The 14186-nt window shown below is 41.2% G+C and overlaps 1 protein-coding gene across 1 annotated transcript in view; it reads right to left on the bottom strand.

Annotated features, from left to right (window-relative positions):
- Positions 1-925: 925 nt before the first annotated feature.
- The window catches only part of LOC122564209 (uncharacterized), a 49019-nt gene continuing 35758 nt past the window's right edge, over positions 926-14186 (bottom strand). Inside the window, exons 9-10 of the mRNA XM_087977218.1 lie at positions 3938-4069; positions 926-1182 (exon numbers count right to left, since the gene is read on the bottom strand). Of these exons, the coding sequence (XP_087833344.1) occupies positions 4022-4069 (48 nt within the window). The 3' untranslated portion in view covers positions 926-1182; positions 3938-4021. The remainder of the gene's footprint in view (positions 1183-3937; positions 4070-14186) is intronic.

A 14186-nucleotide genomic window follows, 5' to 3' on the forward strand; every position in this document is an offset into this window, starting at 1 on the left:
TTGCAATAACACTGATGTCCATAATGATGCTGTAACCAATTGTGGCTTCACTGGCAATCTTGTTCCTATTTGTTCAGCATGTAATGAAAGGAGTTATGAAAACACACCTCCCTCATATTTTAGAACACAGTAGTTAAAAGTTCACTCCTATTAATGAATGCAGCTGCAGCAATTGATCTACCTTAAGTCCTCTCCTCCTTTTGAGTTATTTGTATTTGTCTGCATCTTGTTTATTTTTTCCTTTGGCTGATTTTGCAGTTCCAATATCTCCTCTAGAACACCATCCAATGTAGAATGAGCTCTAATGAAAACCACAAATTTTATTTACAACAGTTTATTACAATTAAAACTTTCATGGCTACTTGATTAGGAAAATCCCATGGACATTTTCATTTGTAAAAAGAAGAGTAAAAATTAATTTACATTAAGTGGATAATGGGGGTGCCAGTGAAGCTCTGAAACAGCCGCATATTGAATATCTTCAAAGTGTGATGGGTTTTGACTGGAATGGATATGGGCAAACTTCTAGCTTCTCCACGGTGAACTGACACAGTCTGACAAAGTGCAGAGTTGTCAGCTTTAGCATACTGGTATGGAAAAAAGAAAATACTTGAGTAATATAGGGCATCCTTCAACGGCTGAACTAAGGTAGTTTGAGACAGAACAGATGGGGTTATTCTTCTCTGGTGAGATCTATAATGTTACCAATTGGTAGTGAGAAGTTTGATACTGTACTGCAAGGTGTCGTGTTTCCTAGGTTGTTCAGTTTTTTGGTGACAAAGACCCTGCCTCACAAGTGGCTAGACTGTTTTGGGAACTGAATTAACTGCAATAAAGGGTCATATTTTATGAAAGGCAAAGTGAATCATAGAAATAAATCAAATTAGTCTTTGATAAAGTGATATGATACGGCAAGTGGGCAAGAGCTGTAACAGAAATGACAGAGATATAGTGCTGACATTTGAATGCATGGAATGTTGCTTGCTTTGTTTCTCTACCTCTCAGTTTCTTCCAAGGATTTCTGCAAGCTGCACCTTTCCCAGTCACTGGGATGTTCCAACATGCCTTGGCTTGCTTCTTGCTTCACCTCTTGCAAAGCCTCATCCTCTTGCTGATTCTCTGCAGTCTCCTGAACAATCTCTCCTGATGTTATTCCCTCTGGCATTTGATTCACCTTTCCAACTGAAACAAAGCCTGATTATAGGACCCTGCAACACGACGAATCCGATAATTGCTTACATATTAAAAATAAGGTCTAAATAGGAAGCACTTGCTGTTAATTTTTACATATCGTGTTCTGTTTGTCAATAATCTAATAATTTATTTTTAATAATTTTCTTATGTCAGGAATTGAAAATGAAACAATTGGGAGGCAACTGAAAGGATGATGGAAAAACTGGGTCTAAACATTATTTTACAACGAAGATGTAAATATTAAAGTGAAGAGATTTACTATAGATCTTCAGACTGTGGGCATGATTAAGAATTGATGCTGCCATCAAAAAAAAGGAGATGCTGCATAATGGAGGGAGTGAACTCCAGAAATGTGTATATAGTCATAGAGACATACAGCATGGAAACAGATCCTTCGGTCCAACCTGTCCATGCCAACCAGATATCCCAACTCAATCTAGTCCCACCTGCCAGCACCTGGCCCATATCCCTCCAAACCCTGTCTATAGTTCCCTGACTTGTCCTTACCACCCTTCTTAAACAGTGGCACCACGTTGGGCAACCTCCAGTCTTCTGGCGTCTCAGCAAGAGGCCCAGCAATCACTTCCCTAGCTTCCCACAGAGTCCCAGAGTACACCTGATCAGGTCCTGGGGATTTATCTATTTTTGTGTTTCAAGACATCCAGCACTTCCTCCTCTGTAATATGGACATTTTTCAAGATATCACCATCTATTTCCCTACAGTTTATATCTTCCATATCCTTTTCCGCAGTGAATACTAATGCAAAATACTCGTTTAGTATCTGCCCCAACTTCTGCCGCTCCACACAAAGGCCACCTTGCTGATCTTTGAGGGGCCCTATTCTCTCCCTAGATACCCTTTTGTCCTTAATGTATTTGTAAAAACACTTTAGATTCTCCTTAACTCTAATTGCCAAAGCTATCTCATGTCCCCTTGCCCTCCTGATTTCTCTCTTGCTGAGAGGATGTTCCTCTTTGAGGGCAATAGGTATCTAGAATTGGGGACATTGTTTAAGAGTAAAGGGTCTCCAATTTATAATGAAGATAAGGAAGAATTTCTTTTCAGAGGATTTCTGGTTTTTGGGATTTTTTGCCTCAGGAAGCAGTGGAGGCTGCATCACTGAATATATTCAAGACGGAAAGGCAGAGTTAGATTGATTTTTGATTGACAGGGAATTATAGGTAATGACAGATAGGCAGGAGCATGGAGTTAAAGTCACAATCAGATCAGCCATGATTTTACAGAATGGTGGAGTGAGCTTGATGGACTGAATAGCTTCTGTTTCTAGTGATCCTAAAAATGCACATTGCAAACACTTGTAGTACCCCTTAGTACCTTGTGATGGCAGTCTTGGCCTTTGTTCTGCTGGTTCTATAATGTGACCTTGAAACTGGACTTCGAACACAAAGAGCTTGGAGATTTGGGAGGTGGAAGAGAGGTTTTATACACTTGAGATCAGGAAGAAAGTAGTACTTACAGATCCATCTGGGTGTCACAGTAGCTCTGCGGTTAGCACTGCTGTCTCACAGCGCCAGAACCCCGGTTCAAGTTCACTATTGGGCAACTGCCTGGGTGGATTGGCCAGGATAAATTGCCTATAGTATCCAGGGATGTGCAGACTAGATGGATTATCCATGGGAAATGCATGGTTACAGGAATGGGATGGGTCTGGGAGGGATGCTGTTTGGAGGGTCAGTGTGGACTCGATGGGGCCAAATGGCCTGCTTCCACACTGTAGGGATTCCATGATCCACTTGGAAAAGGATCTGGAACTTCCAAGTAGAAAATACATTTTGAAACAAATCATTTCAATAATCCTCAGAACCATCTTTGATTTATAACCCCCTTTTGAAAAATGCTAATAGTCTACAGACTGAGATAAAGCAAGGACAATGGGCATTTCTAGCTCATTGAATCTTCCCTTCCACCTCTGCAACAATAGAGGAAGCTATTTGTGTTAGTTTAGTGGCAAACATCTGTTTCATTGAGCTGATGTAAGTGTTCAAATTAGCCTGAACTATCCCCACTAGTCAGACAAACTCGCAGACGCTGAGGTTTGAATGCCCTCTACCAAACCCCTCTCCCAACCGACCACCACCGCTTCTCTGCCCACCTACTTCCACAGATCTTGTCATTGTCCAGTACATCAATTAGTCATTATTCTTCCTATGTGGAACCTAGACTGTGAATATCAAAGGGCTATTTGACTACAGAAAGTATCAACAGCTGAGCTAGTCCTCTCCACATGAATGGAGTGGGCATCAGTGCCAGCAATCAAGAATTCTTGTGCTGCGGTTGATTTCAGCACCATAACCATCTCCCAAAGACAAGCCAATTTCAAATGTACTTGTGATCAAACCTGTGATCTGTCTGATTTATGCATTTCTATAGCTATATATTTATTCCTTCACAGGATATGAAATAAAGATAGGAGCAGAGGATTTTCATGTTGAGGGACTGTTGGTGTATGTCTAAATCAAAATGACTCCAAGGCGAAGGTGCACCTGCTGCTTTTGTCCTTCTATGTGATGTAGATTATGAGTTTGCAAAGTGCTGCTGAAGAAGTCTTGGCAAATTGCTGCATCAACTGTAGATAGTATGCACGGCTGTCTGGTAGTAGAGGGATTGGGGTCTTAAGAAGGCAGGAGATAGAGTTCTAATCAAGCAAGTTGTTCTGTGTTTACTTGTTAATTAAACCATGACAGATGTGTTTAAACTGCTACAAGTCTTCACAGCACTTACCTTGATTCTGTTTGTTCTTGTCCAACATTCCAGGCATTCCACTTGCAACAACCTGCAGCTCAGCCAATGTGTCACTGGGAACCCCTAGTTCTGACAACTTTGCCACTTCCTCAACTTGGCCATCAACAGTATCTGTGCAAAGAAAATACATTAATGAACATTCCTAACTCTTTTGGCAGAATGTGGTGAAAGGTAACTCCGTGCATCGGATAGCTGTGGGTATTCTAACCTAAAGCCAGTTTTGCTGCTTATTTAAAGCAGTTTCAGGTGAAACTTTGGGGTTGGAGAGAGCTGATATTTAACTTTGTAAGGGCAATAAACAGGCTGTAGGAATGGGTTATCCATTAAACATCATCTGCTCTTTCCCATTCTTTGACATTCTTTCCCAGTCTGAAAAGTCAGAAGGGGTGGTTAATTAGCAGCCAATCAATTACTGCACAGTTTGTGCTTCTAACTCCTTTTGTAGAATAAGTTGTCGGTGATCTCTTAACTGTGCTCTACTGCAGCATTCAAATGTAGATTTCAATAAAATATAAAGCTTTTCTTGCTAGAGTCTGAAAAAAATTTAATAATGTACATACTGTTCTGAACACTATCTCCTGAGTAATGAAAAGTCATTGATGCTTTAGGGCATTTATACCAATAAAGTCTCTGCAGAAGCACCTTCTGTTCACTTCCCTGCTCTGAACTATATATTCATGTATGTTAACTGCCAGGAAATAGTGTTATCACAGCTGCCTCAGAGATCCATGCCACCCCCCATCACCCACGGCCCATCCCGTATCACTCAGCAGCAGTGACAGTTTCCTCTCTCGTAATGGACATTACCAGATGGCGCCTTCTGTGTTCTTAAGGAAGCACATTCACTGTACTGGAGGATAGTATTTCAGACTAGCCTGGGAACAGAACTGAAGCCTTGTGAACAGTTTAGATACTGCAGCTTATTCCGAGTCAAAAAGTTTCTGGAATCAGTTGAAAATACTTCAGCATGAGCTCATGTTGCAGCAAAATGTTACCCCTCTGGGACAAAAGGTGGCCTACTCCATTAACAAATGGCACAGAAACAATAAGTTTTGTTCCTATAATGACTTACACAATGACCTTTAGTAAAATGGTAAGTAATATTTTGAGCAATGTGCAGTAACAGTCATTGTGCTAACCAGATAATGGTTCAACATACAGCCATGAGGGAACTGACCATCTGATTTAGATTTTATACAGTCTTTCATCAAGTTAATTTTCTAGTTCAAAGAGTGTCGACATCTGAGTGTTGCAGAAAGACACTTTCCAGGGTCCAGGACCACATGGTGCAGTAAAGCTTGGGGGTGTTGCTAAAGAGACCCAGTGGGAAAGACGGTCCCACTATAATACACCAAGAGGCTGCACATCTACAAGATGTACATTTCATAAAAATGTATATTATAAATATAAATGGCAATTGTAGTTAACTTCAATGTTAAAAAAGTGCACCTTATGTAGTGTCAAATTTATATGATGATGTAATGTATTTTTACATTACATTTTTTACATTACATTACAGTGGGGAAACAGGCCCTTCGGCCCAACAAGTCCACACCACCCCGCCGAAGCGCAACCCACCCATACCCCTACATTTACCCTTACCTAACACTACGGGCAATTTAGAGTGGCCAATTCACCTGAGCAGCACATCTTTGGACTGTGGGAGGAAACCGGAGCACCCGGAGGAAACCCACGCCGACACAGGGAGAACGTGCAAACTCCACCCAGTCAGTCGCCTGAGGCGGGAATTGAACCCGGCTCTCTGGCGCTGTGAGGCAGTAGTGCTAGCCACCGTGCCGCCCACTAATTTTTATAAATTTTGTGAATAAAGTTTTAAAATGAATCTGTCTTTAGTGATACAGGTTAAAACAATTCATTGGCCTGGACTACAGGAGAATTTATTTCCCTTCTCTTCTCTGAATACTGTAAGGGAATCTTCAATATTCAGCCAATGCAATGGGCCAGGCCGACAGACACTTTCGGTTGACAATCTTAGCAGAAATCAGCCAAGGACAGAATCTTGTAGAGATCTGAGCGATGTGGACTGTGGCAGAATCAGATATGAGATCAGCAAAGCTCATCTTGACATCGAGATCACCTCATTCCAAGTGGCATGGCCAGATACTTGTTAGGCGGTAGTGAAATACAGCTTAGCAGGAATTAGCGCTTGTTAATGCCACAACTTCTGACGCTTTATATTGGTTCCATAATTTCCAGTTTTTTGGATTTAGCTGCCTTCTCTTCACCACAAATGCACAATCCCCCTACACATCCAAACCCCCTTTAGGATGGTTTGTAGCATCTCCGCTTCCTCCTTGAAAAGAGGCCACCAGAGAAACACTCAGCAATGCTGAACAAGGTTAAAGACTTTCTCTGCTCCACTAGGATAAGTGGCACCATTTTCTCTATACAACCAAGGCTATTGCATCTTATTGCATGCTCCATCTTCCCTCATTCACTCTCACCAACCTCTGTGCTGTCTACTCACAGATGTTTACCTCTACATCTTTTCCCCACATTCTCAGCACTAACAGCCATGACACAATCCCTTGCTTTGATTCATTCCAGGAGAAAATGGCCCACAATAGGGTGGAGAGAGCCAAGAGAGGTAAGCTGCCTGACATTCAGCACCTCAAACTCCCCAGAACTTCTATCCCTTGTTCATGGCCCATTCTCACTTTGGACACCTGCAGGTAAAAGGCAGTATCTGCACACTCGCTCCAAGAGACTGGCCTTACAAGACGTCTCCTTCTCCATCTCTGCAGAATAACCATAGATCCCTTAGAGGATATACCAGAAAGACTGCCTCCTGCATTCTACCCCAGTTCAGACCCTGACACCTTGGTGGGTAGGTTAATTACTGCCATGTCTCTATAGCTGGCCCCAGGCACTTGCAAGACAAAGAACAAAGAAAATTTACAGCCCAGGAACGGGCCCTTTGGCCCTCCAGGCCTGAGCCGATCCAAATGTACTGTCTAAACCTGCTGCCCAATTCCTAAGTATCTGTATCCCTCTGCTCCCCACCTAGTCATGCATCTGTCCAGACGCATCTTAAATGAATCTACCATGCCTGCCTCTACCACCTCTGCTGGCAACGCGTTCCAGACGCCCACCACCCTCTGTGTGAAGTACTTGCCGTGTGTAAGCCCCTTAAATTTTACACTTCTCACCTTGAAAGCATGACGTCTCATTATTGAATCCTTCACCCTGGGAAAAAGCTTGTCTCTGTCCACCCTGTCTATACTCTTCATGATTTTGTAAACCTCAATCAGGTCCCCCCTCAATCTCCTTTTTCCTAGTGAAAATAAACCTAACCTACTCAGCCTCTCTTCATAGCTAGCACCTTCCATACCAGGCAACATCCTCGTAAACCTTCTCTGCACCCTCTCCAAAGTGTCCACATCCTTTTGGTAATGTGGAGACCAGAACTGTACACAGTATTCTAAATGCGGCTGAACCAATGTCTTGTACAATTTTAACATGACTTACCAGTTCTTATACTCAATACCCCGTTCAATGAAGGCAAGCATACTATATGCCTTCTTGACCACTCTATCCACCTGTGCAGCAACCTTCAGGGTACAATGGACCTGCACTCCCAGATCTCTCTGCTCATCAACTTTTCCCAAGGCTCTTCCATTTATTGTGTAATTCGCTCTAGAATTAGACTTGCCTAAATGCATCACCTCACATTTGTCTGGATTGAAAGCCATCTGCCACTTTTCCGCCCAACTCTCCAGTCTATCTATACCCTCCTGTATTCTCTGACAGTCCCTTATGCTTTCTGCTACTCCACCAATCTTTGTATCATCTGCAAACTTGCTGATCATACCAACAGTGCCCTCTTCTACATCATTTATGTATATTATAAACAACAGTGGCCCCAGCACTGACCCCTGCAGAACACCACTCCATTTCGAGAAACTCCCTTCAACTACTACACTCTGTCTCCTGTTACTCACCAGTTCTTTATCCACCTAGCTAGAACACCCTGCACACCATGTGACTTCACTTTCTCCATTAGTCTACCATGGGAAACCTTATCAAACGCCTTACTAAAATCCATATATATGACATCAACAACCCTTCCTTCATCTATCAACTTGGTCACTTCCTCGAAGAACTCTATTAAGTTGGTAAGGCACGATCTCACCCGCACAACACCATATTGCCTACTACTGATAAGCTCATTCTTTTCTAAATATAAATAGACTCTATCTCTCAGTACCATCTCCAGCAACTTTCCCACTACCAATGTCAGGCTCACTGGTCTGTAGTTACCCGGAATATTCCTACTACCCTTCTTGTACAGGGGGACAACATGAGCAGCCTTCCAGTCCTCTGGCACCTCACCTATATTTAAGGATGCCACAAAGATATCTGTCATAGCCCCAACTATTTTCTCTCTCGCCTCCCTCAGCAACCTGGAATAGATCCCATCCGGTCCTGGGGATGTGTCCACCTTAATAACCTCTAGCCTACCCAACACATCTTCCCTACTTATGCCATATGGCGACCAGGCACCAACTCAGCCCAAGGCAAGACAGGACCCCATGGTGTTGACAATTAAGTACTTCATAGAAATGCACAAGCAAACAGCCAGGCTTGACAGATGTGCTCTGAGTTTCCCACCTCTGGCTGAAGCAGCAAACAGCAAAAAGGCCGAGATGCTATGAGCATCCAAATAGGCATAAAAGTACTATGACAGCAAACAAGGAACCTTAAGATACACCCAGTTAAATCTTTGAGATGGGTGTCTGTCACTGCATGCAAAGCAGATTGGTAGCAGCATTCTACTGAAACATGCCAGTGTGCTCCAAAGTGTAGCATTCAAGTGCAGAATGACATTATAAGTCAAGTGAAGATGCACCATGAGGATGCAATGAAGCTGGTATGTGTTGGATGCTATGGTCTGTGGACAGGGGTTTCATGTGGTTGTTACTCGTGGAGCATGCTCTGAGATGTTGATGCTAAATTTCCAAATTTCAGGTCAGGAAGAACAAGAAAGTGATCTGAAATCACCAAATTTCCCTTCTGACTTTCACGCTGGTTATTATTGGTGTCTGATTTCTCTTTAGTTTTCTATTTATCTTGAATGAGAATCATCATATAGTTGAGGATAGATGAAGAGATAACGAGATGCTAATAATGTAAATAGGCCTCCACACTCACTAGCAAGAATCTCATTCAACACTTGCTTGGAAAATGGGAAGCTTTGCTCTCAACATCGGGACATTCTTCACTGGACAAGTCACACGATTTTCCCAACTTTCTCACCAATGCCTCTGTCAATGGGAAGATACTCTCCATTGTTTATCTCCACAGATGATACCTGACCAGCTGAGTATTTCCAATAATTCCCTATTCCTATGACGGGCCATTAACATTTAGAGAAGAAATCAGAACTATGCCACATGATTTTTTGTTTTTAAGGCACAACAAGTTATATTGTATATAAAATGATATTAAACAAAGCAAGCACCACTAACTTAACACTGTAGCTTCCAAAACCTTATACCATTAATTAATTCTATTTTAAATCCCTTTTGGCCCCATAAAAAAAGTTCCCTATGTTAAAAACCCTTGAAGATTCATTCACCCTTCATGGTCCCAACCCAAACATATGCCACGGTGTTCCAGAATTAATTTTAAATCTCAACAGTGTTCCAGGTTTCTTCTAAGGGACATTCCATTACTCTCCACCGGTACAGGTTTCATGACTGTGGATGGCCTTGTTTGTCTTATCAGCAACTATTACCCATCAATCTTGACACAGCTTTTCAAGCTAACATTACTGACTTCTTTCTGCCACAAGGTTCTATCAGGACCACTATCCATTTCATTCACTGGCTACAAGCTAGAGTGAATCTTTCAGTTGATTTCTCACACAAATTTCAAACTGAGATAGAGTTCCATGCACTTTGCACATGGTGAGACATGAAGTTGAAATTGACTTAGGTTAAAGGGAAGACCTAACTGACCATCATTTCCTGTTGGCTCTCTCAAACTGGTAAGATGCAGTCCACACTGCAACAAAAACTGCAAGTGCCTCTGTCTGTTCCCTACATTGAACTGCTTTCTTCTGTTGGCAAATACACAGATAGACAGATTAAAAGAACCTTTCAACCAAGGCTCCATCTTGAAGCACAATCTCTGTGGCAACATCTCATGCCTTGAGATGGTTCAAACAGAAATGAAAATTTATCTTCAAAACAACACTTTGATTTTGTTATCCATATGAACAATTTTAAATGATAATATAACTTTTAGATGTATGTCTCCCACAATTGATGGTCTCGTAAAGGAACTCTCTTAGCACTTACCTTCTTTTGATCTGGGAACTACACATATAATTTAAACCTTTTATTGAAGTAAATATAAACCTTCTGACTGCATTACAAGTTCAAAGGTGGGTTATTCAGTGTTCAGGTTTTGCACTTTTACCTCTAACTTTGTAAAATAAATATGTTAGCTTTTAACTGTAATTGATTCCAAGCCTGTTTAAGTGAATTCGCTTGAGATGCCTACCGATTTCTTAATCAGTTTTCCCCATTTACCAACAGGTGAAAATCATAAAACTTAAAAATTATCCCCTAAAATATATAAACCACAATCTAGATGTTCAGATTATTCCAAATTGTAAAATGATTAGAAATGTTGCACAAGTATATAACTGCAACTGGAAGCTGCACCATGAAACGATAGTGGTGCAACCTGCTCCAGGCTTTGATTACACTGTGCTTTGTCAATTGCAATCTCCGCAGAAAATATTTCACTGCAAAATTGAATAGAAAATACTCCCCTGACTTTTCTCCCTCTAATTATTCAAAATGAATTCTGCTACTGAAGGGATATTCTACCTGTCCGTGGTGTGAGGGAACTGGGAGGCGCTGCACATAGTTTTTCACTAACTGGTTCCGATAGGAAAGTTGTAGTCACCTGAAATTAGAAGAACTTTGAATTTCAATAGAATTTCAATATATTTCAAAAAAATATACTGTGAAAAGATTAACAGACAATGTAATGCCTAAGGATTGTCCAAATATAATAAAACCATCCAATAACAAACATCTTGTATTTACATTGTTGATCACATGGGAAAGCATCTCAAACCACTTCATCTGAATATGGCAACAATTATTACTGAAACAAATGAGACATTAGGGCAAAGGGACACATTGTAGGGAAGTACTGAAGTTTTTAGTATTTGCAGCAGTCTTTACATGACTCCTCAGCTTCTAAATCAACTGTGATCTCAAGTACAGATTGGGACTTGAGTTAGCTAGTCATTCATGAAAATCTTTTAAGGCAGGTTTCACCACAATATAACAGAATCATTCAGTAAAATATCACAATAATTAAAGCTGAAAACAAAGTGAAAAGGTTGGCAATGTGTGGCAAATTTGGATTTGTTCCTTTAGCTACTGCCATTATTGCTTCCTTTAACTAGATTTTAGTCTCTCAATCCTTCAGATGGTTCTAAATAATGGGATGATTAGGGGACTCCTATTTAAAGGTGTCATTTCTATATTAATATTGATTAATAAACCGATGGTTACTGAAATATACCTTGAATAATACATGGAATAATACCACAAGCTGTTGGTTACAAAAATGTTAGGCCTTTACTCTCATCTCCAGACCAGAATTTCTCTCATTCGTCTTTAAAAGCTTCTCTGTATTTCTTTGTCTCTATAATCAATGCTACTATACCCATTGCCCATCTGAACTTTCTTCTCTGTTCTTGCTAAAGCACATTAACGCCCATCCTAGAAATATATGTGCCTCTTTGTGTTCACATTGTACTGAGTTTACAACTCAATGCACCATGTCTGACTCTAGCTCGTTTATTTCCCTCAAATCTTCTACTGCCGACATCTAAACATTTTATGAACTCAAGCTGACCTTCTACATAATATCATGAAAAACATGTGCAAATGTTATAGAGCATAGAACATAGAACAGTACAGCACAGTACAGGCTCCTCGGCCCCCTCATAACATTTAATGACAAATATTCTCTTATATTGAGTGCTGCTGAAAAAAGAGACATGCTGTCAAAGCTTGCACCCAACAGAATCTTCATAAACTACAAAGGGAACGCAACAATTTACACTTCATAAGAAAATGGAACTGATACATGTTGCAAGTTGACTCTGGCTGGTTGAGGCAATGCAGTGGCACATGTGTCAGGGAACTATCACTCTTGTGCTTTTGTTTAATACAAAAAATGTTTTTACCTGCACAAGACAAGTCCTTGCTTTTCGATATATGTGGCTTTTAGCAAATATAAGAGAACCAAAATTGTCAACACAACTCATCATCCTGACTATGTGTCATTAGCTGCTGTAATTTCTCTACTCCCCTCACCTATTCTCATCTATCTCCCTCTGAACTTGTTGTGCTCTGTTCTCTCATGTGTAACCCTGACTTTATTATCAAACCAGCTGATAAGTGTGGTGCTGTTGTCATCTGGCATGCTGATCTCTACAGTGGTTAAGCACCAACTCTCAAGACATGTCCTCCACCAATTAACATCAATCAGTTATTTCCAGGACCATCACTGACCTCATCTCCTATGGAGATCTTTCCTCCACAGCCTCCAACTTCAAAGGCATTGACTCCATACAGCTTGTCTCTACCTTCTTACCAAAATCCACAACAGGACTGCCCTGGCAGCCCCACTGAACAGATTTCTTCCTATCATCACCCTTGTTTGGTCTCTTCACACTCATATCGTGATTCCACTGATGTTTTATGACAATTTTCTGGTCCAAGTCACCTCCCCTTCACCATGATGTGCAATCCTTCTACTGTCTATCCACTGTCAGGATGTTCTGAGGGCTATCCACATCTTCTTCGAAAAGCGAGTGACCAGTACCTATCCACCACAATGCTCCTTCATCTGGCTAAGCTCATTCTCACTTTGAACGTTTAACTTATCTCTCATTTTCTGAGGCAAAGGTGTGGCTATAGGTACCCACATGGGTTTCAATTATGTATGTCTTTTTGTGAGGTTGTGGGGAACGTGGAACATTCCTTGCTCCAGTCCAATTCGGTGTCCCTCCCACAACTCTTTCTCCATTACATGACTCACAATATGAATGCTGCTTCCTGTCCTCATCTGGAATTGGAAAAAAATTGATTAATTTTGCTCCTAAGTTCTAAACTTTTGTCACCTTCACCTGCTCCATCTCTGACTCTTCCCTTCCCTCCCTTGACCTCTCTCTAGGCTGTTCACCAACTTCTATTACAAATCCACCAACTTCAACCATTACCTTGACTACACTTTCTCACATCCTGTTCCAACCAGGACATCATTCCATTGTCTCAGTTTTTCCAACTCAGTCATATTTGTTCAAATGATGCCAATTTTCAAACGGGTGCTGCTAACATGTTCTCCTTTTTCTTCATCTAAGGATTCCTCCCTCCCTGTCAGATCCATTTCCTGCACTTCTGCCTTCAATCTTCTGCGACTGTTCACCCTGACAATCCATATTTCCAAGTTATTGGATCAAGTTACATCAACATTTCACAAAGAGATCACCCAAACAAGAGACTCCCCTATCCAACAAAACTTTAAACTCAAGATCCATTGTCCTGGCCAGACACCCGGCACGCCAACTATGAGAGTAAGAAAAAAATGTTTCAGACATATTACCCTCCATCTGCCTCATTGCCCTCCATGCTTTGACAGTGTTAGTAACTATTGGATTACGGCAATGTTCTGCAACTGTCCTCATTTTGTCTAAAAACAACAGGTTGATAAGAGTATACTTCGTCTGGGAGGCCTTAAATGTCCAACCATGTCAATGCTGAGTCTCCACAGGCCCAGTCACTTACAAAAGAGAGGAGGGAATTCAGTTGATATCTTCTAATGTCTGGGAGATCTACTCCCCCCAATCCCTGGGGCAATTGCAGTTTCACAGGCTTAATAAGGGCCACTTATAGCATCAAATAAAAGAACTAAACAAGCCATTCAATTATTGAAACATTTGCCGAGGCAAGAGCAAAGGGAGTATCCCCAAAGGATAAAATAAGCAAGGAAGAACATTCATTTTGATAAGAGCGGCTTGACCCAACCATGATATTGGAAGGGCCCCCCCATCTTTGAAGGTCTTGTTTAATCTTGCCAAACAAATGAACAAAATTAGCCTTGAATAACTGATCAAAGTTTCACCAATGTGAAAAGCCTACCAACTGCCTCTACCAATGTTAAAATTGTCAGA

The sequence above is a fragment of the Chiloscyllium plagiosum genome, unplaced genomic scaffold, assembly GCF_037043375.1.
Source record: "Chiloscyllium plagiosum isolate Xiang-an unplaced genomic scaffold, Cpla_swu_hap1 HiC_scaffold_31, whole genome shotgun sequence".
Classification (NCBI taxonomy): domain Eukaryota; kingdom Metazoa; phylum Chordata; class Chondrichthyes; order Orectolobiformes; family Hemiscylliidae; genus Chiloscyllium; species Chiloscyllium plagiosum.